This window comes from Mastigoproctus giganteus, chromosome 12 (assembly GCF_048544385.1).
Source record: "Mastigoproctus giganteus isolate SK-2022 chromosome 12, ASM4854438v1, whole genome shotgun sequence".
In the NCBI taxonomy this organism is placed as follows: Eukaryota; Metazoa; Arthropoda; class Arachnida; order Uropygi; family Thelyphonidae; genus Mastigoproctus; species Mastigoproctus giganteus.
This window is the reverse complement of record NC_143586.1, coordinates 120,808,937-120,831,969: the sequence shown is the minus strand read 5'-3', so window position 1 is coordinate 120,831,969 and position 23,033 is coordinate 120,808,937. Positions and strand designations below refer to the sequence as shown.

Here is a 23,033-nt window from a genome sequence, read left to right as displayed (position 1 = left end):
TGGAATCGAACCTCGATCAGCTATTCAGCAAGCCGGCAACGTTGCCACAAGGCTACCGTGGTCCCGTGTGCTTACGTTTTAATTTCAGTATTTCACATCACTTTTCCAACCAGTCACGTGTTTCTAAACTTCCGTTACATTCCATTGTTAGTTACCGCTATAGATATTTTCACATAAGAAAAAAAACAGAAGTTATATTAAATGTAGTATTGTTAACTTTTATACAGGCGTGTGAACGTGGTATGGCTTTGAAGAGATAACATGTAAAAGAGAGAAGGGACTTAAAAGTATATGGAAGAGAACGATGCACATTATAATATTGTAATTAAACTGAATGGCCAAGTTTCGAGATCGTAAAACTATACAGGTTATATTAAGTGTTCTGTAATCTTAGTAATAACTGATGAGAAGATAACTATATTTACTGCAAGTTCAGTTAATCACAGAAAAAATAAAAATAAATGCACCTAACTTGTAATAGAAGTATGTCTACGTTAAGAAAATGTTCAATTAACAGCACATTTTCAGTGCATGTTTCGTTGGTCCCTGGAGAGATAAATTATAGTCCCCCTTCTTAACCTCATATATAAATGAAAGTACATTCGTGTATTTACTACCTATTCGTATAAATGAAAATATATCTTTGCGTAAAGAATGATCGTCCCTGCAATAAGCATGCATTTAAAATCGACACTACAGAGTACGGCGTGATTTTGTTTACACTTCAACTGAACTGTTATTTGCAATGGTGGGATTTTTGATAGGGATAGGTAGCACTATCTTCTAGTCATAAATGTTTACTGATGTAAAAAAAAGTAGTTGTCAGTGCTTAATTACGCTTCACTGCCCCCTGGTATAGAATTCGAAAATTCCGGCACCTCTCAGTTACCGAGGTTGTCGTATTTAAAGTTCTTCATAAAAGCGAAAAAAATTCCTTTGGTTGAATTGAGTAGGAATATGCACCGATAGATGGCGCTAAGTGGATTGCAGGCTAAAATCAGTTTTTCACACTATGTGAAAACATTGTTCGAAAATGCTGCTCAGTATAATATCGATAAACAGTTCTCTAAATTCACTGTTCAGAACGGTTAATTTAATCAAACTGGGCCGTAAGAGAGATATTTAAAGAAATTCTGTTAATAGAAGTTCCGCATAAATATGTATTCTGTAATTAAGTGAGATGTTATCCAAAGTGTTAAAACGTTTACGTTAAATCTGCATACGTAAATGCCAGTTACCTGTGAAAACTTATTTCATTCTGTTCTCTGAATTACTTGTAATCGAAACAAATGGATGATGAACACGAAACCTGATTGACCGATTATTCTATGAAAATGAGATTTTAAAGTCGGTTTATAGTTGAAAATATGACAATACTATTCTTTTTCTTCTTCTAAGTGAGACGGTCCTGATATTGTTGATTCCTTTCGCCAAAACCTTCTTATCTGTTTGCTGCAGTTTATTTTTTAATATGTAATGGCTTAACCGCTCATTATTGCTATAAAAAAATAAGTTGTGGCATTCTATGATGTTTCAGACATAATTAATTTTCAGTTTTAGGAAAAAAGCAGATATCTCTTTTGTGGATAAACCTCATAATGAACTAATAATATCGGTGTAAATACACCATAGTTTACCCATAAATTTAACTACATAATTAGTGAAGGTAGCCACAGTATGAGATAAAATCAAACTATGCCGTTACACTACTTATATAGTTAAATTTATGGGTTATAGTCCAGAATCAGACTGTGAGTTAGGATTCTTGTAGCATGTGAGTTGAATTAAGAGATTTTAATTACAAGTTAGTAAGCATTCACGTTTAATGATATTCTGACAGGTGACGCCTTACTACAAAGGGAAACAATGTGGTCTGTGCGGGGACTACAATGGCCAGAGACGAGATGAGTTCAGAGGTCCAGAGAGCTGCGCATATTTCAACGCCACAGTGTTCGCCTATAGCTATGCGATTCCAGAAGATGGATGCGAAGTACCCCGTTACGAACACCCTTGCATTCCTCAGTGTAAGTGTCAACTTTTGGTTATTCCTAGTACATAAATAATTGAAACGGATATTTACTTATTTAACATACGTTATAGAGTAATTACAGCTATAGGATAAATCAAAAGTAGCTTCAAATCTTTGTAAATGTTGCCACAGTAGTATCGGATTACCTTATGAACGAAATTGACCCAGAATCCTTTGCGAAGGGTGGGGAAAAAATCGGTATATATATTTTCTGGCTTTGGTTTGTTTCTCTTTCGAAAGATGGCGTTAGTGGTCATTTCAATTTTTTTTTTTGGGGGGGGGGGTTGGCACGACGATTGCTATCCTCAGTGAGCAGTCAATTGTAGCTCACGACTATGCCGGTTCTTCCGTTAGATGGTTGTGACATCATATTGAATTTTTGTGAATAATTTTGACGTTAATTATGTGGCAATGCATTGTGGATCTTAATCGGGAAGCTCCATTTTGGAGGGTAGTTATGCTGCGGGAGGGTGTCGTCTCCAGGAATTCTGGGGAGTTTTATTTTGGAGTGGTGATGATATGGACTTGGTTTGATAAACAAACCAAACCTTGTGTGTGGGATGGAAAACCCCCCTTTTCTTTCCCCTTTTCAGAAAGATAAATTCCTTGTTGTTTCCAACTGTTGGTGAGACCTGAAAATAAAATTCCAAAGATCCATCTGTTCTTGAAAAGCTGAAAATTAAAGCTGTGTGTGTTTACTTGCAATGTTGGTTTGTAAAATCTATTCCATAGTAAAATTAAACTGTCGTTAAAAGGTTATTACATGTTCTTGAAACGCTGACAAATTAAAACTGTGTGGTTGTTTGAAGTCTTATCACTTTAATCGGCAATGATTGTTAATTTTCCCTAACCTCTGTGTATACTTGATGGGTGAAATCTATTTAAGGTTTAAAATTAAACTCTTAAAAGGTTATTTTTCTCTCTAATACTAAAAGAATCACTGAGACAATATTTGCAAAAAATAATAATTTTTATTGGTTGAAAATAAAATTAAATTGAGGGAGGAATTGACATAATTTTTCCAAAAAGGAAAACGTTTTAAAAGTACAACCCCTGTGTGTTGGGGGGGGGGGGGGCTAAAACATTTTAATACCTGATTTCACTGTATCTGCAAACGATGTTAATATAAATTGTATATAATAGTGATTCCTTACACAGAAAGCCAGAGGAATCTTACAAATCGTTGTTTACACAAGTGATTTTGTTTTATAATAGAAAAAAAAATGAAATAAAATAATAATAATAACTAAATAATAATTAATAGATAAAAACAAAGATGATAATCAAAATGTAAAAATGAAGTAGTAATTACAGCGAAAAAGGACTACAAGTTGAGCAGAACATGAAATGACATCGGTTAACTAAGATCGGCACTTACATAAATGTCCTTTACAAACAGCAAGATAGGACAAGATGCCAAGGTGATATGCCTTTTCTGTAGTCCACAGGTCGATATTGAGCGTGCCCAGAGTCACAATTGGGAAGTGTCTATTGAAATTCTATAACCACTGAAGCCTTGAGCACAAGCAGGGGGTACAACGGAGATGTCTGCCTGGCAAACGCCATCCAACCGTGTTCCAGATGTTGATGTGATCCTGCTTAGCTGAGCACAGATGAAGGAATGACTTTATTTTTAGCACATGGGCTCTGTGGACTATGCGCGTACATTGCAGGTTGCAGCAGAGAGTAGATTTAGATGTTGTCTATATCTGGTGCGACCACAAGTTGGCCCACTTCAGCACCCAGAATTCGAGGCCCCATAGTTTCCTGAGGCTGGTGGGTGGAGCCGCCGACCAAACTTCCACGGCATAGGAGAGCACACTACAGAAGTAAGTTGCAAGGTATTTCTTGATTATTTGCTTATTGTGCGTTTTGCACAGATCAGTTTTCATTCCCCAGAATGCTCTCAGGGCTTTGGAATACTGGGCTTGGATTTGTTTTTTATAGGTGAGGTTGGCATCAAGGATTACTCCTAGGAATTTGACACTGTCTGTGGGAGTCAGAACATTTCCTGCCAATTCCGGAAGTAGAGAAGATGCTGTATCAGTAGAAGTCATCCGACTTGGCTTAAAGATGAGATAGTTTGACAGGCTAAAAAATTTGGCATACTTACTATCATACGTTGGTATAAAGTATGTGTCTGTATGCCAAGTGGTAGGGTTTTTCGCATTCCAGTTCGTGACCATGGATATGGCTGTCAAGATGTGCGCTTTCCAGAAAGTATTAATCCCTGTTCATAAAAATAAGCAAATTTCGTTCGTTTTTTATTTTGAGAGTGCGAAGCTAACATACCTGTATGTTAGCTTTGTCTTTCTTGTGAATCACCAACATGGCGTTTGCATGGCAAGTAGCATACGATAGGAAAGCTGGAATTTGATTCATTAGTGGTACGAATATTGCTGCAAATAACAAGGCTGAGAGAGAACCACCTTGCGGGATCCCTACTTCGACGCTTTTAGTGACTAATTTTTTTGTGACGCCTTTGAAGTGAAGCATTCTTCTAGATAGCAAATTATTGAGGATCTCGAGCATATTTCCGGATATCCCGTAGAATCTCAAGTAAGGCAAGAAGGGGTGTTATTTGGACTGAGTCGAAAGCAGATTTCATGTCCAGAAAAATGGTGTGCAGATCTTCGTTGTCATTCTAGGCCTGAAGTATTTTCTGTGATAATGACTGTAGGCATGGCATAATGAGTGTGTTCTGGCATATGCGCAAAGATTGCGAGTGCTACATCATTATAGATGCACTTCTCGAATCATTTCAGGAAGGGAGAGGCAATTGATATTGGCCTTAAGTCAGCCGGTCTTTTCGCACAGGGCTTCTTCGGAACTGCCACTACTCTGTATGATAACCAGCTTGAAGGCACCTGTGCAAATTTGAGTACTTTGTTGTAGAGTTGAGTGAGCTCTTTTCTGATGAAATAAGAAGCAATTTTTAGACTAAAAAGAGGTATTGCGTCAATTCCTATGGTGGACTTGTCAGGTAGTGAATTTATTATTTTTATTAGCTGTTCTTCGGAAATTTCTGTATTACTAGAAGGTGAAGAAACGTTAAACGCTTCGTTCCAAGGATACTTCGGACACACGGTGATCTCGCTTAAAACGCAGCACATGCTCACGCCATTCCTGGAAATCTAAAGATAGAGGGGTACAAGTATGACTTGTGGACCACAGACGTTTTCTCCTGGATAGCCAGCCGTTTATGAAATTGTCAATAGCAAATTGTTTTAATCTTCTGGAAATCCATCCTTGCTTTGGAAAATTTGGCGTATGACTCTAGTGAAGGCGACTTCTTGTAGGAGGTATGGGCTACCTGTTTTTCTCTAAAGGCCCTAGTCAGGAGGTCATTCCACCATGGCTTTGAGTGGGGACTAAGGATGCAAGTTTTGGACATTGCAGACCATGCAATGAATTCAATCCATCTCGAAAGCCAGTAGGCAGCCTCGTTTATGTTCAGCTCAGCCAGTATGTTCCATGGTAAAGTTGGAAAAGGGTAGTAACTTTTCCAATGTTGATGTATTTTGGATTGTATACTCTCCTGACAGTGTTTGTAGTTTGTACTTATGTACGTTCATCCTTAGGTGCCTGCAGAGATATCAGAGCAGCAATGGGAACGTGATCGGAAGGGAGGAAGTTCTCAGTTATGGTCAGGGTTTCCTTTACTAAACAGTTTGAGAAGATGCGCTGCAGGGTGGCATCGCCATGTGAGGGAGGAACATGAATAAGACCAATGCCCATTTCCGACATGTTCACTGACAGTGTATCTAGGAGCTTCTTTGTGGCTGGCAGTGGAAGGTTAAAGTCTCTGAGGATGATGAGCTTTTGCCGATGATTATTTGTGGATGACAGCCGTGCTGTCAGATTAAGGACAGAATCCTCAGAAACCGGACACAGAGATCGACAAACCAGCAATTCGGTAGATTCCAAGAACAGCTTCTATGTCATCCCCCCCCCCTGGGTAAGTGGATGCCTTAATCAGGGGGAGTGAACTCTCCCTGCCTGGGTGATTGGGAATTAAAGGTGAATAGGACGAGGGAGTCCTATTCAGACCGCCATATGGCGTACTGCAAGTAGTTCCTGCATTTATGTCCAGTCCATGTTTTTTGTCACTTGGTTTGTTTGCACGTACTCATCTTGGTCGGTTAGTTCCTGTGGCTGTGTCTCACCAGGTTCCTTGTCACTTTGCTATTTTCTTGATCTTTGTAGGGTCCTTTGATCCGTTTGTGGCCTCACTTTGGTCGGGCTTATCTTCTTCCATGCTCATTTTGATTTCCTCTTGCTCTTTGCAGGGTGGTCGATTTTCTTCGAGTATGTAATTTACTTTCATTCATTGTGGATGGCAATTTCCGTTTTTCTTCGGTCGAAGACTTCTCGTGAAAACTGGCTGAAAGCCGCGTAGTCGTCTTCTGTGTCCAAGAGATGGTGTTCTTTGTTTTTTTGGTATGTACTGTATTTTAGTTATTAGCACGTTTCTGTGTTCCTCATAGCACTGACAGTCGTGCATTATATGATGCCATATTTCAGGCTCACCACAGGTGCAAGTTAGCTCCTCCGTTATACCCAGCATGTTCAATTTTGCCTTGAATGGGCCCTAGCCCGTTTGTAAGTAGGTTGCGCTTAACCACGAGGGGGAGGGGGGCTTTTGGATACGTCTTGGCAACCAGTGGTATGAATCTCTTCGTCACTTCGCCTTTGTTTGATGCTGTCCATCTGTCCTGCCACAGCTGTAGCAGATGAGCCACGATTCTATGCTTTTCTGCTTTGCGGTTGTTGTTTTGTTCTAGGGTGAATCCATAGATTTTAGTCGGTGTTCCCTTAGACAGGTGATGTATCAGTCCGCAGCGAGTCACCTCCAGGTCCAGTGAGAGGACTCCTGTCAAGACCTGAAGGGCGTGCGTGCTCACTGTCCTGCATGCACGAGAGATGATGAGCATAATGCTACGTTGGATTGTGTCCAGGTGTCTTTTATTTACTACTGTTCCTGCTTTTTTGTACCATATCGGGGATCCGTAGGTAATGGCTGGGATGAAAATTGCTTTGTAGTACAGGGACAGGGTTTTTCTGTTTAATCCCCAGTCCCTGCGTGAGACTCTTGCTATTAATGCTGCGTAATTCCTTAGTTTTTCTTTCAGGTGGATGATGTGAGGAGTGAAGGATAAATTACTGTCGATTGTAATTCCTAAATATCGTATTTGTTTTGTAAGTTTGATTGTTGCTCCTGCTATCTTTATTTGCGATGGTCTGTGGATGTCGAGCACTGCTTTCAGTAGAACAGAGTTCGTCTTCGTGGGTGAGATCTTCAACATGTGTAGTTTTCCCCAAACCTGTATTGCTTGGTTTGCATGAGTCTCCAGGCCCGATCTGGAGTCCGCCTCCACCACCAGTACCAAATCGTCAGCAAAGGCCTGGCAGCTCACTTCGCCCAAGTCCTGAGCCAGGAAGTCGTCAAAGACAATGTTCCACATGAGTGGACCGAGCGCTGGGGGCAGCCCCTGCGGACCCATCGAGCCAATTTTCGAAAAGGTGTTACCACCTCAATTCTTCGGGCGGTTAGGTAATCCTTTATACACTTGTAGAGGTTTTTTGGGAGCGCTGCCTTCAGGAGTCGGCCACCACAGGGTATCGAACGCCCCGGCGAAGTCCACTGCGATTGACTAGGAAGTACTTCCTGTCGCATTGGGTTGCTTTGAATATAAAGTTTTGGACTGCTTCTATAGTTAATAATCCCGGTTTGAATCCATATTGTTTTGGTGATTCTAGGTTTGCGGCTTTGTAGTGGCTCATAATTCTTTTATGCAACAGCCTTTCGTATAGTTTACTCAGGGTAGTCAGTAAAGCTATCGGTCGGTAGGAATCCGGTGGCTTGTTAGGGTTCTTCAGGATGAGTTTCAGATTTGCGGTTTTCCAGGAGGTCGGAAATTTCCCCGCTTGCAGGCAGCAGTTTAGAAGTTTGAGCAGGAGACCAGGTATGTATTCCACAGCCTTTTTGATCAGCTCCGGCTCCAGGAGGTCCGGTCCAGGGCATTTCCTATTTCGCATCTGTGCCGCAGCATTTTGTAGCTCCTCCATGGTGAAGGGCGGCTCCATTTGTTGCGATGTGTATGCCTCGTTCACTTGAGAGATTTCTTCCTGCTTGTCACTGAGGCTATCTTGGGGTTCTAGAATGATCGCATTTAGAATGTTATTAATTGAATCATCCCATGTTTTAGTGAGGAATCCTTGATGCGTTTTTGTTGCCGTCGTTATTTCCCCCCTGGGGAGCTTATTTGTGGTTATTTTGTATACAACCTCCAGGGGTCCTCATTTCCGGTCGCAGAGAATAGTCGCTCCCAGGAGGCTTTCTTATTTTTCTTTATTTTTTCAGCGTAGGCATTGCGTAGCTGTTAGTATTGATGTCTTAGATAGGCTACATCTGCCGGTGGCCAGGTTCTCCGCGCCTTCTGTTATTCTTTCTCTTTATTTGAACTTGCTTTCGTAGTCTTTGTAACTCCGGGTCCACCACGGCATGGCTCCTACGGAGGGTGTCTTCATTTTCATCGCCATTTCCGCTGCAGTGGTTATAATGTGGGTGACTTTCTCCTGTATCCTGTCACTTTCTGCTGTGATTGTGCTTTGCGGATCAATTGTTCTCGAAAGAGCTCCCAGTTTACCTTTTTGATAGCGAACCTGCTCGCCATGTATTTGTCATTTGTTGGTCTTGGCATCGTTTTCTTGATATTGAAGGTGATTGTACGGTGATCCGATATGGTTCAAGCGTTTTGCACAGTCCAATCGGTCACATGAGCTTTTATGTTTCTTGTGGTTAGCGTGATGTCTATGGTTGATTCCCATAGGGTGTTGCAGTATGTCGGTAGCTTGAAGGGTTGATTCTTTACAGTGAAGATAGAATTTGCTAGGAACTCCTCAAGCCTCTGTCCATTCCTGGTACCTCGTCGGTCCGGTGTAGTGCTGTGACAGACAGGGGAGCGGCAGTTTACATCGGCGCCGATTACGACTCTTTGTCCTGCCAGGGTTTCTTGCACCGTTTGTAGGTAAGTGATAGCGAAATCTATTTCGCTATCACTTACCTCGATGTACTGCAGTACATCGAGATCATAAAACAGGCCGCTAATAATATGGGCACATGCTGCCCATGGCGTGCAGAGTTGTGGTAATCTCTGGGTTCCGTACTACCACCCCCCCCCCTCGGAGTGTCTTCGTTGCATTGTACAATTTTATATCGGAGCGGATAGCCCCTGACTTGCCCTGTGTGAGTGTAGGACTCCTGTATCAGGATAACATCTGCATTAGCCTCATCAGTGCTTTGCCGTAGTTGGTCGGTCACTGCTCTGGCCCGCTGCGCGTTTATTTGGTGCACCACCAGGATTCCGTTTTTAAATTTCTTATGGTGTATCCCCATAACTGATTCGTGACTGGTATGAACTCTTAGCTTTCTGGTAGGTTGAGCAGTTTGTCGCGTGTGGAATGGGCATGATTTAACCTCAGGGATGTGCAGATGAGATCTTTTACTTTCTTTGGGCAGCTGCTGTAATTGTGGCCACATATTGCTTCTTTTTAGGCGCAGGTGTGTGTGTGGCCTCGGAAGCACCTTGGTACATCCACACGTTCTCTAAATCTATGACTGCTCCACTCTATGTATATGGCGTTTTGCATTCGTAGGATCTGCCATGCTTCGGGGGCAGCTCTACCATTCAGTGGCAGTTTCCACTATTTCTAGATTTTGTTCTGTACTTGGGTATAAGCAGCTGTTTTTCATCCTTGTCAGATAATTCGTTTAGGAGGTTTTTCCTGTATATCTCTTCCCTTACACTTTCAGATGTCATATCCTGGTCAATATAAAAAATGATTACAGATGGCCCTTTTCTTTTGGGGAGGGGGACTCTGCGGTAAGGCCTAGGGTGAAGATCTTGGGGTTTGTTATTATCTGCTGTGCTTCTTCTTTGGTTGCCGTTTCAATAACTATTCTGGGGTTCCTAGTTTTTCGGATAGCTTTGATGTCCTCTTTCAAGTTCTTCTTTATTTCCTCACTGGTGGATTTTTCATTCCTTACTGGTCGTACAGCCACTATGTTGGGTGTGGGCAGAAGGATTTTTCTTTTGACCGAGTGACTTTTGGTCTGTACGTATGTAGGTTTCCTCAGCGTTTCTGCGTAAGTGGGTGCCCGCTGTGGCATTTGTTTTGCCCCACACACCATATAGGCCTTATTTGTTATTGCTTCTACCTGGACCTTCTGTAGAACTGTTTCCAGCTTGGTCCAGATGGTCACAATTTCTCCTCTGAGGGCAGAGGTTATTCTGCTAGAGGATTCCTTCAACTTGTTTTCGAGCTGCATCCGGAGGACCAGCATCTGGTCTGCTGGACCAGAACAGAACCTTCAGGCAGCGTAGGGGTCCATGGCGGAGGGACTCCGCATTTCTTTGGTGCGTCATTAGCATCCCGTTTGTCCTCTGTAATGTCATTCTGTGTGGCAGCTACTTTTTGCTCGGATTGCAAGCGTGTTTTCCTTTCTGATTTCGGGGCAGTCATTTTCCAATTTTTTCCTTTGGTCGGGGGAGGTTCCTGAGCGGGGGTTTTCCGTCTCTTCTTGGTTTTATATCAATATAGAGTCATTATTTTGATCTTGATCCGCGGCGACGGTAGTTCTGTCCGATTTTTCTCTCCATTTTGTTGGTATTCTGGATTATCGGGTTTTGGGCGTACTTGTTGAAAGTAGGGCTCTAAGAGCTGTCGATGGACTCTAACCACAAGTCCGTAGGTTTATTAAGTGTTTTGCAAGTTTAAGTTCTCCTCTTGGTCACGTGGTGGGGGGGGGGAAACAGCCAAGTGCTATAGTGCACCCAGAGCGATGGGATTAGCTCCCTGTGGTGTTTTCGGGGAACGCTGAAGACGATGGTGACATCACGATTTCAATGTGTCGCACGAGTAAGAAGTTCACACGTCACCATGGAAAGCACAAAAGTCATGATTTTCTCTATAATGTTGCTTTAAACACAGTCCAGAAATATTGGAACGTTGTTTCTGTACAAGTTAATGCAGGAGGCAATCACTATGAGGGCAACCTTCCCAGTCAATGGCCAGATACCAGCCGGGTTCCGTACTACCACCATACCAGCCACATTATATTGGTCGGCTCTCTATTTCCCTGCCATCAGCCACATGGTGACCAGTGCGGTCTGGCAACAAAGGAAACAGATAAATGACGCTGGAATCTAACTAAATACCCGGTAGAATGCAAAACGTTTCTCACCAAGGGACTCCTGTACTGTATATCTTCTTGACAGAACACACTGTAGTTTAAATACAAAAATCACGGAGCGATATATCGTACATCCGAACACAACGGCGGCCATATTGGCGTCGACATAAAATGAATTAAAGTGTAAAGTGTATTGATGTCTAACGGCACTAGGGATTTCCCCCATCTCCGCGTTGCTTTCATTGTGGGTGTACCAGTTCACTGGGAAGGCCAGAGCTTTAAAAGTGTGTGGATTTTGTATATGTGTAGGGTTGTGTATCGTTGTTCATCTAGCCATTTAGCCGCTAGACCTCTACTGAGGCCCAACGTTGCCCACACTTGGCCTCATGGAGGCAGACTAGGTACACAGAATGAAATTTTACTCTGGCAGGCCCTGCCACCTAGTTTCCTGAGATTTCAGTGACTAGGGCCTAAAAAAAAAAAAAAACTCGGTAGGGGTGAGCGCTGGAATTAGAAAAGCCAGTTGAGGTGCATGCGGTTTAATTTGGACGAAGTTAAGTTTTTGCAGTTTGTGTGGGGTTATACGCGGGCGTATTAGGCAGAGTAGGGGGGGAAGACAGAAGGCGACCCCAGGATTTTCAGTGAGGCAGGCCCAAGCCCCACCAGGAGAAGAATCAGGGTTGGCAGGGGTGGAGAGAAGACAAGACTGTTTCCTCCTCCCCACCAGGGGAAAGGGAGTAAAGGTACCAGGCAAGGGAGCCCGGTACAGATCGCCATCGGGCATTGACAGTGTTGAGCACGTGGGGGTCCAAGCGATCTGACCCGGATCTTCTTTGGTGATCTTTTTCAATGTAAGAGTCAAATCCTAGTCGCAGGGGCATACATGAGCAGTCTTATCCTATGGTTGGTCATGTAACCTGTTCAGTTCGCCTATTGTGCATGTTATGAGGATGCAGCATTGGGTCCTGGTGATATCATTTTCTTAGTTCGTGCGTTGGTCATTTGGTTTAGTCATCCAGTTAGTGGTCCAGTGCAAATAATTTGTAGCCGGTTCATATCAAGTCCTGTGTCAGTTTGTCTCTGGTTCAGCCGTTGGTCTTCCTGGTTGTCAGTTCCCTCGTGAACAAGGCTAAATGATGGTCATGTTCGTGGGTTATTTGGTACAGTTTTCTTGTGTATTCAGATTTTCTCTAGTCCTGGTTTTGGGATTCATCATCAGCTTCTGGGTGCTGTGCATGGTGGTTTGCTATAAGTGCTCGCCTTCTAGCAAAGAGTTTCTGTGCAAAAATGGTAAGGGCTTTGTATGCTTGTTCCGAGTCGAGAAGATGCTGTTCCATGTTCTGCGGGAAGTAGGTGATAGCAGTGGTGAGCCTGCATCGCAGGTCCTCATACTGGTCGCAGTCATACATGAGATGTTGCCATGTTTCCTCGTGGCCACAGAGGCAACGGGGATCCTCAGTGATTCGGAAGCTACATAGTTTTGCATTAAATGCCCGTGCCCTGTGAGCAGAAAGGTGACATGGAGCCCTGGTTGGAACCAACTCGGGAGTTTTGGAAAGACTGTTTACGCTAGGGAGGAACTTCTTGGTGATTTCTGTCCACCGATCCTGCCATTCCTGTCGGAGGTAGTCGAGCAGTCTGGTTTTTCCAAGCTTCCTGTTGTTGGTGAGATCCAACGTGAAGTTCAGGATAGTGCACGGTATTTCTTTTGCCATATTATATGTCAGGGCGCATCTGATGATTTCCAAGTCCAGCGGGAGGACTCCGGCCAGAATCTGGAGTGCGTGCGTGCTGACTGTGGAGACAGCTCGTGTGATTGTCAGAATTATTGACCGCTGGATGCTGGCCAAGGTTCTTCTATTTACAACTGTGGTTACCCTTTTGTACCAAACTGGTGAAGTATATGTGATGACCGGGATGAAGGTAGATTTGTAGTAGAGGGACAGGGTTCGCTTGCTTAGCCCCCAGTCCCTCTTGCTCACTCTTGCGACCAATGCAGAATATTTCCGTATCTTTTGTTTAATGTACTTGAGATGGGACTGAAAAGACAGATTTTTGTCAATGATGATTCCGAGATATTTGATTTCTGTAGCAAGTTTTATTGCGGTGCCTTGGATTTTCACTTGCGGTGGTCTGGCAAGGTCGAGTCTGCCCTTCAGGAGTACCGAGCAGGTCTTACTTGGAGAAATCCGCAGGCAATGGATTGTAGCCCAGTTTTGCAAAATTTGTATCGCGTGGTTGGCTTTTTCTTCGATCTGCGCTCGTGAGTCAGCAGCAACAGTTATTATCAAATCATCGGCGAAGGCCTGGGCGCCGACGTCGCCAATATCAAGGGCCAGGAATTCATCTAAAATCATATTCCATAACAGGGGTCCTAGGACAGAGCCCTGCGAGACCCCCTGTGGATTTGTCTAGTTAGCTTCCTATACGGTGCATGTACTTCGATCGTTCCCTGTGTTAGGTAACTCCTGATTGTGTTATACAGGTTTAGGGGCACTCCAGCCCGCCTAAGCCTCGCGAGGACGCTCGGCCACCAGATGGCGTCAAACGCCCCTGCGAAGTCAATACTGATAACAAGAAAATATTTGGTAGTACAGGCTTCTACTTTATCCAGCAGTGTCTTGAGAGCTTCGATCGTGGATAGGCCAGGTTTGAATCCAAATTGCATTGTGTTTGTTAGGTTTGCCCCTTCGTAATAGTGGAGGAGCCTCTTGTGCAGCATTCTCTCGAATAGTTTGCTTACAACTGGGGAGTAAGGCGATAGGGCGGTAGGACTCTGGTTTTTCTGGCTGCTTTGATGGATTTTTCAATTTAAGTTTGATGTTGGCAATTTTCCAGTCATTAAGAAAGTTTCCTTGTTGGAGGCAGGTTATATAGCGTCAGTAACAGATCCGGGGTGTATTCCACCCCGGATCTGTTACTGACGCTATATAACACCTGCCTCCAACCAGTCAAGTGAATTAGTGTAAAGTGTATTTGGGGTCAAACGCCACCAGGAGTTTCCCCCATCTCCGCGTAGTTTACATTGTCGTGTGATACAGTATGCTGTAAAGGCCAGAGATTTAAAAGTGTATGGATATTGTACATGATTAGTGTTGTGTACCGTTGTTCTTCTGGCCATTTAGCCGCCAGGCCTCTGCTGAGGCCAGACGTTGCCCACACTTTGCCCCGTGGAGGCAGACCAGGTACATCAATATTTTAAATAAGTACTCTGGCAGGTCCTGCCACCTAGTTTCGTGAGATTTCAGTGGCTAGGACCTAAAAATAAAATAAAAGAAAAAAATAAATAAGTAAAAAAAATTGAGAGGTTATCGCGTGGTGGTTGTGCTAGGCCGAATTGTGAGCGAATCAAATTTGATTGGCCACAATTTTCAGTTAGAGTGGGAGGGAGACTGAAGGCTGGGGAATGGGGCGACAGACAGAAGAATGGAGTCCATAGGGAGGATGACTCCAAGATTTGGTGGGGCATGCCCCACCAGAAGGGAAAGTGTGGGAGGGAAGGAGACAGAGGGACCATCACCTCCCCCCCCCCCGGCCAGGGAAAGGGAAGAAAAGTGGACCAGGCAAGGGCGCCAGGTCAGATCGCCAATAAGGCTAGTGTGCAGAGAGGCTCTGCAGTTTCTTCAGTCGGTGGAATGTCATTTTTGGGACATTGTCCCATCCGAGGTTTACAAAGTCCAGTTTATTTTGTAGCCATTCATTGGTTAAGATCCCATCCGAGGTTATTTAGTCCAGTCAGCTTGGATGTGCATTTGCGATTTCATTTTGTTCCTTCTGTTATGAAGTCGGATCCCTGCGAGTTTGATTTGTTCTGGTGGTCCTTAGTGGTGTCGAATTGTTTTTCAGATTATGGGCAGCTTTGATGGGTACTTGCATTCTCTTCATTGCAGTGGTTGCGGCTGGGGGAAGGTCCGTCTTCTGCTGAAGAGGCCCTGAGCGAATTTTGTTAGCGCTTTGGAGGTGTCTTCTTCTTCAAGGATGAGGTGTTCCTGGTTTTGCAGTGTGAATCGAATTTCAGTGATGAGCCGGCAGCGTAGATCTTGATACAGGTGACAGTGATACATGGGGTGTTCCCATGTTTCTGTTTGGCCTCAGTGGCAGAGAGGAGTGTCACTGAGTCGGAAGCCTGACAACTTGTGTCTGAATGCACCGTGTCCGGTGAGTAGGTATGTGACCAGGAGTCCTGGAGACAGCCAGTGGGGATATTTTGGATATACCGTCTGAATTGTCGGCAAGAATTTCCGGGTGATTTCACCTTTGATTGAATTTTCTTAGCGGGTTTGCCAGGTCTGTTGGAGATGCAGTGTGAGTCGCTTCTTTTCCATTTTAGGGTCATTGGCTAAGTCAATCGTGTAGTTCAGGCAGGTGGACGTTTTCCCTCTGCTGAGGTGGTGTAGGATTCCGCGACAAACGATCTCCAGGTTCGGGGGGGGGGAAGGGCACCCATAAGGACCTGCAGCGCGTGAGTACTCACCGTCCTGCAGGCTCTGGAGATCGTTAGCAGAGTATATCTTTGTATCGTCTCGAGTTTTCTCCTGTTGACCGCGGTGGTCGCTTTGTGGTACCAGACTCCGGAGGCATATGAAATGGCTGGCAGGAATACTGTCGTATAGAAGAGGGCGAGGGTCCTTTTCCTCAAGCCCCAGTCCTTACGGGTGATTCTTGCAAAGAGTGCAGAATAGTTTCTGATTTTATTCCTGATGTATGTCAGATGTGGTGTGAAGGATAGATTCCTATCGAGCATGACTCCCAAATGTTTTAATTCCGTTGCGAGTTTGACGGTTTTCCCCTGGACTTTGATTTGGGGAGGCCTCCTAATATCTAGGTTCCCCCTGAGTAGGACTGAACATGTCTTGGTTGGAGAAATTGTGAGTTTGTTGTTGTCAGCCCAGTCTTGCAGGATAGTGACTGCTCTATTTGCGGAGTTCTCTAATTGTGCTCTGGAGTCCTCAGCAAGCATCAGAATAAGATCGTCTGCATAAGCCTGGGATGTGACGTTTCCAAGGTTGAGATTTAGGAAGCCGTCTAGGACGACATTCCAAAGAAGAGGGCCCAGAACGGAACCCTGTGGGCATCCTCTGTGTATCAACCGTGATACGGAGCAGTGACTGTGACTGATCTATCTGAGAGGTATGTACTGATGCATTTGTATAGATTTGCTGGCAGGTTAGCCTCCCGGAGCCTGCCGAGGACACTTGGCCACCAGAGAGTGTCAAACGCCCCAGCGATGACGAGGAAGTACTTTCGGTTGGTTGTGGCGTTAACAATATTTTCCAATGCATCTACGGTGGAGTGTCCTTTTCTGAACCCGAACTGATTTCGGGGTTGAAGGCCTGCGTTTGAGTAGTGAGTTTCTATCCGATTTCGTAGAAGGTGTTCCATTAGTTTGCTCAGTACAGACAGTAAGGCTATGGGTCTGTAGGACCCTGGGAGATCCTGCTGCTTTGTTGGATTTTTGAGGATGAGCCGAAGTGTTGCCGTTTTCCAGGTGTGTGGGAAATAGCCTTCTTTTAGGCACTGGTTAAATAAATTTAGTAGTTTTTCTGGGATAGTCTCAACTGCCTTTTTTACGATTTCTGGCTCTAATAAGTCTGCACCTGGTGATTTCCTGTTTCTTAGTTTGGCGGCTGCAATGTCCAGTTCCATCCTAGTAAAGAGCTCCTCCTCTTCGATTGTTGTGTAGGTACTATTTCTTAGGCAGAGCGATGTTTGTTCTGGGGTGGTTGGATCCAGGTGTTTCTGGAACATGGCATCTAGGATATTATTGATGGATTCCTGCCACGTTTTGGTGTACTCCCCTTGTGGCTTCTTGGTTGTGGGGATGACTTGGCCTCTGGGGAGTTTATTTGTGGTCACTCTGTAGACCACTCCCCAGGGGTTGTCGTTTCCAACTGTGAATACTAGGTGCTCCCAGGAGCGTTGTTTTCGTTCACGGATCTTTGCTGTATATTGATTCCTGGCCGTTCGGTACTGTTGTCGTAGTGCTTCCACCTCTACTGCAGGCCAGCTACGCCTGGCACGTTGAAAATTTTTTCGGCAGGTGTTTACCACACGTCTGAGTTGTTGTAATTCTGGGAACCACCAGGAAACAGCTCCCGGGGTAGGTTTTTTCCGCTTTATGGAATTGTTTGCTGCATCTGTCATAAGCTTGACAATTTTAGCTTGGTGTCTATCTGGGTCTAGTCCTTCTGTGTCAAGTTCTTGAGCAGCTGTACGTAATGACTGCTGGAAGAGAGGCCAGTCTGCCTTCTCAACAGCATATCTGTGTTGCATTTGTCTATTTAGTTTCCGGTTTAGTTGAAAGGTAATTGTTCGATGATCAGATGAGGTCCAGTCAAGTGAATTATTAGGTATTAGGTATGTTCGGGGTCTGACGGCACCTGGGATTTCTCCCATCTCCGCGTATGTTCTCTGTATCGGACAAGCCAGAGATTTAAAAGTGTGTGGGATATGTACTGTGTAGTTTGTTGTGCCCATTGTTCATCCGGCCTGTTAGCCGCCGGGCCCCTAGTGAGACCCGACGTTACCAATACCCGCCACAGGGAGGCCGGCCGGGTGTTACCAATATTTGTACTCTGGCTGGTCTTGCCACTTACTTTCCTGGGATTTCAGTGGCTAGGACCAAAAAAAAAAAAAATAATAAATAAATAATAATAATAAAATAAAAAAAAATAAATAAATAAATCGAGGTTGATATTAGTGATACTTAGCAAGTTAGTATTAATAGTACGCGACTGGGGCTGTGCGGTGAAAGTGAGTTTTAAAAACCAAATAGGTTCGGGCAAGAATTTTGATGTTCTCTTTTGATTTTGAAATGTAGGGCTAAACGCTGTGCAAGACAAAAGTTTGGGGGAAGGATGAAGACTGGGGGGAAGAAGTTGGAAATAAGGGGCCGACAGAGTAGATAGCCCCTGCAGGTAGTGAGGCATGCCCGTGCCCCACCAGAGTGAGAAAATTGGGGAGGCAAGCCTCTCCTCCCCAGGAGTTTGGAAAGAAAGATCCGCTCAAGAGAGTGCGGATTTGGGTCGCCAATAGGCTGTTCCGGCGGGAGAGTGCCACCGTATGTCGTCTCCATCAGTTTGCAGGCCCTAAAAAGCTGGCCGTTGAGTCTCATCTAGGTGGGACACTAATAGGGGGTTAAACTGGGATGTCATCCTTCCAGACTGCATGTGGTCTGGGTCCTATTTTCTGGTCATTATCTTGGGGTCATAATCAAGTCTACTGGCTGTCATTATGGGGTTTTATCCCTTCCGTGATGTTTGATAGTCCTCACGCTACCTTTTGTCATTATATAGTGGGTCTATGCCGCAAGGTCTGGGGGCAGTGTCCCTTTGTTCTGATGTCACAACTATTTAAAGGTGGTTTTTTTTTTTCGCTTCCATTGGCGGTAATCATGACTCTTGTGGTTAGACAATATATTGTCACTTGTCTTTTCCCAGTTCATTTTGTACTCAGTCCAAGATCTGTATAGTCGGCTCCTCTGTGTCAACTCGCTGCTATTTGCAGGTTTGTTTTGTCTCATTCCTTTAAGGTCTTCTGTATATGGCGGTTAGTGTTTGGCGCCTGGTAAATAATCCCTGGGCAAAATCAGTTAAGGCTAAATATTCCTCTTGTGTATCTAGTAGATGTGACTCAAGATCCCTCGGTAGATAGTGAACTCTAGTTATTAGTCTGCATCTAAGGTCTTCGTATTGGGCACACTCAAACATAATGTGCACCCAGCTTTCTTGTTCCCCGCAAGTACAACGCGGATCCTCCACTATTCCCAATGCTGAAAGCTTTGCATTGAAAGCCCCGTGACCCGTAAGGAGGTAAGTCCTGTAAAGTCCGGGTTGCAGCCAGGTTGGAAGAATGGGGTAAACTCTGTCTACGTCCGGGATGAACTTTTTGGTGATATTCCCTTTTGTTCTGTTTGTTCAGCGGTATTGCCAGGTTTCTTTTAAGTATTTCTGCAGCCTGTTCTTTTCAGCCTTGTGGGTTGCACTGTTATCCACTGTGTAGTCTAGGTGGGTGCAAGGCATTCCTTTGTTTATATAATAGGCTATTCCAGTACGTATGATGTCCAGGTCAAGGGGAAGGGCTCCGGCCAAGACCTGTAGGGCAACAGTGCTAGTGGTGCTGCAGGTACACTAGCACTGTTGCACCACTAGCACTAGCACAGTCAAGTGAATTAGTGTAAGTGTGTGTTTAGGGTCAAACGGCACAAGGGGTTCCCCCCATCTCCGCGTAGTTTACATTGTGGGTGAACCAGTTGACTGGAAAAGCCAGAGATTTAAAAGTGTATGGACTTTGTATATGTGTGATGCCTTGTACCGTTGTTCATCTGGTCATTTAGCCGCTGGGCCCCTATTGAGGCCCAACGTTGCCCCACTTACGCCCCGTGGAGGCAGACCAGGAACCCAGTAGTCTGTTTCACTCTGGCAGGTCCTGCCACTTAATTTCCTGAGATTTCGGCGGCTAGGACCTTAAAAAAAAATAAATAAAAATAAATAAATAAATAAAAAAAATAAAAAAAGAAAGACAGAAACGCGTCGACGTAGGGGTAGAATCGCTTAGTTTTGCTAGGCCAAGTTATGGGCGTAAGGTAATTTAGATATGTTAAGTTTTTGGGTAGGGCTTTCGCTAGCGTATAGATAGAGAGGGGGGGAGGCAGAAGGCTGGGGGGAGAAAGACAGAAATATGGGGCCAATAGAGTAGGTAGCCCCAGTTTTCAGTGGGACATGCCCATGTCCCACCAGAGTAGAAGATATAGGGTGGAGAGGAGAGGAGGACGAAAATGTCCCCCCTCCCCCCAAGGAAGTAGGTTTAAAGGTGAAGGGGGCTAGAGTGCCCTCTTCAGATCGCCATATGGCTATTGGCAGCTATTGTTTCAAGTTTCTTTACTCATGGGGCAAGCTCCGTCCTTGTGCTTGTGTCACTCATCTTTAGTTGCAGCCTTTACATTGTGCTGGCTGGTGTCTCAATAGTAGTACTTGATGTCAGTCAAGTACTACTATTGTACTAATGTCCTTCTCCTGATGAAGAGGTCTTGTGCGAACTGGGATAATGCTCTATATTCATCCTCAGTATCTATGAAATGGGATTCCAATCCTTTTGGTAGGTATCTTATTTTTGTTATAAGTACCCCTCTGAGGTCTTCATATTGTGGGCACTCGTACACTATGTGATTCCAGCTTTCTGTCTCCCCGCACGTACAGTTTGGGTGCTCTGTGAGTCCGAATCCGTGCAGCTTCTCATTGTAGGGTCCGTGTCCTGTTATTAGAGATGTCAAATGGTACCCTGGGAAGTACCAGGTCGGCTGTTTTGGGTAGATTTTCTGGAGGTCAGGCAGATATCTTCTGGTTATCTCACCCTTGGTGGTCTCCGTCCATCTTCTCTGCCATAATTTTAGCAGGTGGTTCTGTAATCTAGTTTTTTCCGTTTTTAGGTTGTTCGTTGGGTCAGTTGTGTAGTCCAGATGTGTGGCCGCCACTCCCCTGGATAGCAAGTATAGCAGACCTGTGCGAACAACCTCCAGGTCCAAAGGAAGCGCTCCAGTGAGTACCTGTAGTGCTGGGGTACTCACTGTACTACACGCACGCGTCGTAGTTAAGAGTATGGTCCTTTGGATCATGTCCAGAATTCTTCTATTCACTGCCAGTGCAGTTTTTGGGAACCAAATTGCTGAGGCGTAAGTAATTGCTGGGAGAAACGTTGTCCTGTAATATAGCGTCAGGGCTCTTTTTTTGAGTCCCCAATCTTTCCTAGTAACTCTGGCTACCAGTGCAGAATAGCTCCTGATTTTTTTTCTTATGTACTTTAGGTGCAGCTGGAACGAGAGGTTGTTGTCCAGTACCACGCCTAGGTACTTAAGTTGGTTTACAAACTTAATGGTGACATTGTCAATTTTTATTTGCGGTGGTCGTCGCAATTGCAGGGTTCCTTTAAGCAGGATTGAAGAGGTCTTTATGGGTGAAATTGTTAGCTGGTGTTTTGCGGCCCATTGCTGGAGTTGCTGCAGTGCTTGGTTTGCTTGGGTTTCCAACTGGGCCCGGGAATCCGCTCCCACGGTCAATATCAGGTCATCAGCGAATGCTTGTGTCCTGACGGGTCCCAGATCCATCACTAAGAACTCATCTAACACCATATTCCACAGGAGTGGTCCCAGCACCGACCCCTGCGGACAGCCTCTGTGTACTTCTCTTGTGATCTTATGGTATTCTACATTGATCTCCACTTTTCTATGTGATAAATAGTTTTCCATGACCTTGAATAGGTTTGTTGGCACCCGTGCCTCCCTCAACCTCGCCAGGACGCTTGGCCACCAAAGTGAGTCAAACGCCCCAGCAAAGTCAACCGAGATGAGAAGCAGGTACTTGTTTCTACATTCTTGTACCGTCCTGAGTAGGTTTCCCAGTGCGTCCACTGTCGAGGTCCCTGGCTTGAAGCCATACTGATTCGCGGCATGGAGTCCAGCTTTTCCATAGTGAGCAATTATTCTTCTGTGAAGTAGTCTTTCGAATACTTTACTTACCACCGAGAGCAGTGCGATGGGTCGATATGCATCTGGGCTTTCTGGGTTTTTTTGGGGTTTTTTTGGAATTAGTTTTAAGTTGGCCGTTTTCCATGCCTTTGGAAAGTGGCCGGCTTCCAGGCATCTGTTGTATAGGGTGAGCAATAGGTACGGTGCGTATTCAACAGTTTTCTTTAAGATTTCAGGCTCAATCATGTCGAGACCTGGGCATTTCTTGCTTCTTACTCGACTAGCTGCCACGCTGAGCTCGTCATTGGTAAAGGGGGGCTCCATTGCCTGATTGGTGTAACTGGCATTGCTCTCGCATATTTCGCTCTGTGCTGGTAGTATCGGCATCGCTGGTTTCTGGTAGATTGTGTCCAGTATATTGTCCATCGACTGCTGCCGGGTCCTGGTGGTGGCATTCACCTCCCCTCTGGGCATTTTGTTGGTGGTTACCTTGTAGACTAGTCCCCAGGGGTTAGTGTTTCCTTCTGTGGATACTAAGAGCTCCCAAGAGTGTCTTTTGCTCTTCTTAATGGCATCAGTATAGCGGTTTCTTATCTCCCTATATTGTTGTCTCAGGACTTCGACTTCGTTTGCAGGCCATGATCTGCGGGCCTTCTGAAAGTCCTTCCTTGCTTTTATCGTTTGCCGCCGGAGCATGGCAATTTCTCGAGTCCACCAGGGTACTGCCCCCAGTTGGGGGTGTTTCTTTCTTATTGCTTGGTTACTGATAGTTGTCATCAGTTCCGTAGTAACTTTCTGCAGGTCGTCCGGGCTGTTCAGTGGGTTACTGTTGATCGCTGTGGTCAGTAGTTCTTTGAATAGCGGCCAGTCCGCTTTGGCAACTGCATATCTATGGCATCGTTGGTTGATCGTTGTTGCTCTTGTCATTGTTCTTGTTATTGTGCAAGTTATAACTCGGTGATCCGAGGTGGTCCAGGCTTCCTCCACCCTCCAGTCGGCCACGTGGTTCGCCAGGTTCCTAGTGGCTAAGGATATGTCGATTGTGGCCTCCCATAGGGTGTTACAGAATGTCGGTAACTGGTGTGGCTGGTTTAGGACCGCTAACTGTGATCCTGTCAGGTAATTCTCAAGCTGCTGTCCGTTTGCTGTCCCTTTTCTATCATCTGTAGCGCTATACCATAGCGGGGAGCGGCAGTTTACATCCGCGCCTATTATGATTCTTTCGTTTGGCAGGATGTTCTGTAGGTAGCGTAGGTAGTTGATGGCGATCTCTATGTCTTGTCCCGGTCTACTGTATAGAGCCACCACGTAGAGGGACCCCAGTGCTGTGATGAGTTGGGCACAGG

General features: G+C 44.9%; 1 protein-coding gene across 1 annotated transcript in view; it reads left to right on the top strand.

The window, feature by feature from the left end:
• The window catches only part of LOC150077375 (vitellogenin-6-like), a 146,968-nt gene that overhangs the window by 100,949 nt on the left and 22,986 nt on the right, over nucleotides 1–23,033 (top strand). The window contains exon 26 of the mRNA XM_090385879.1: nucleotides 1,841–2,024. Coding sequence (XP_090242005.1) covers nucleotides 1,841–2,024 — 184 coding nt within the window. The remainder of the gene's footprint in view (nucleotides 1–1,840; nucleotides 2,025–23,033) is intronic.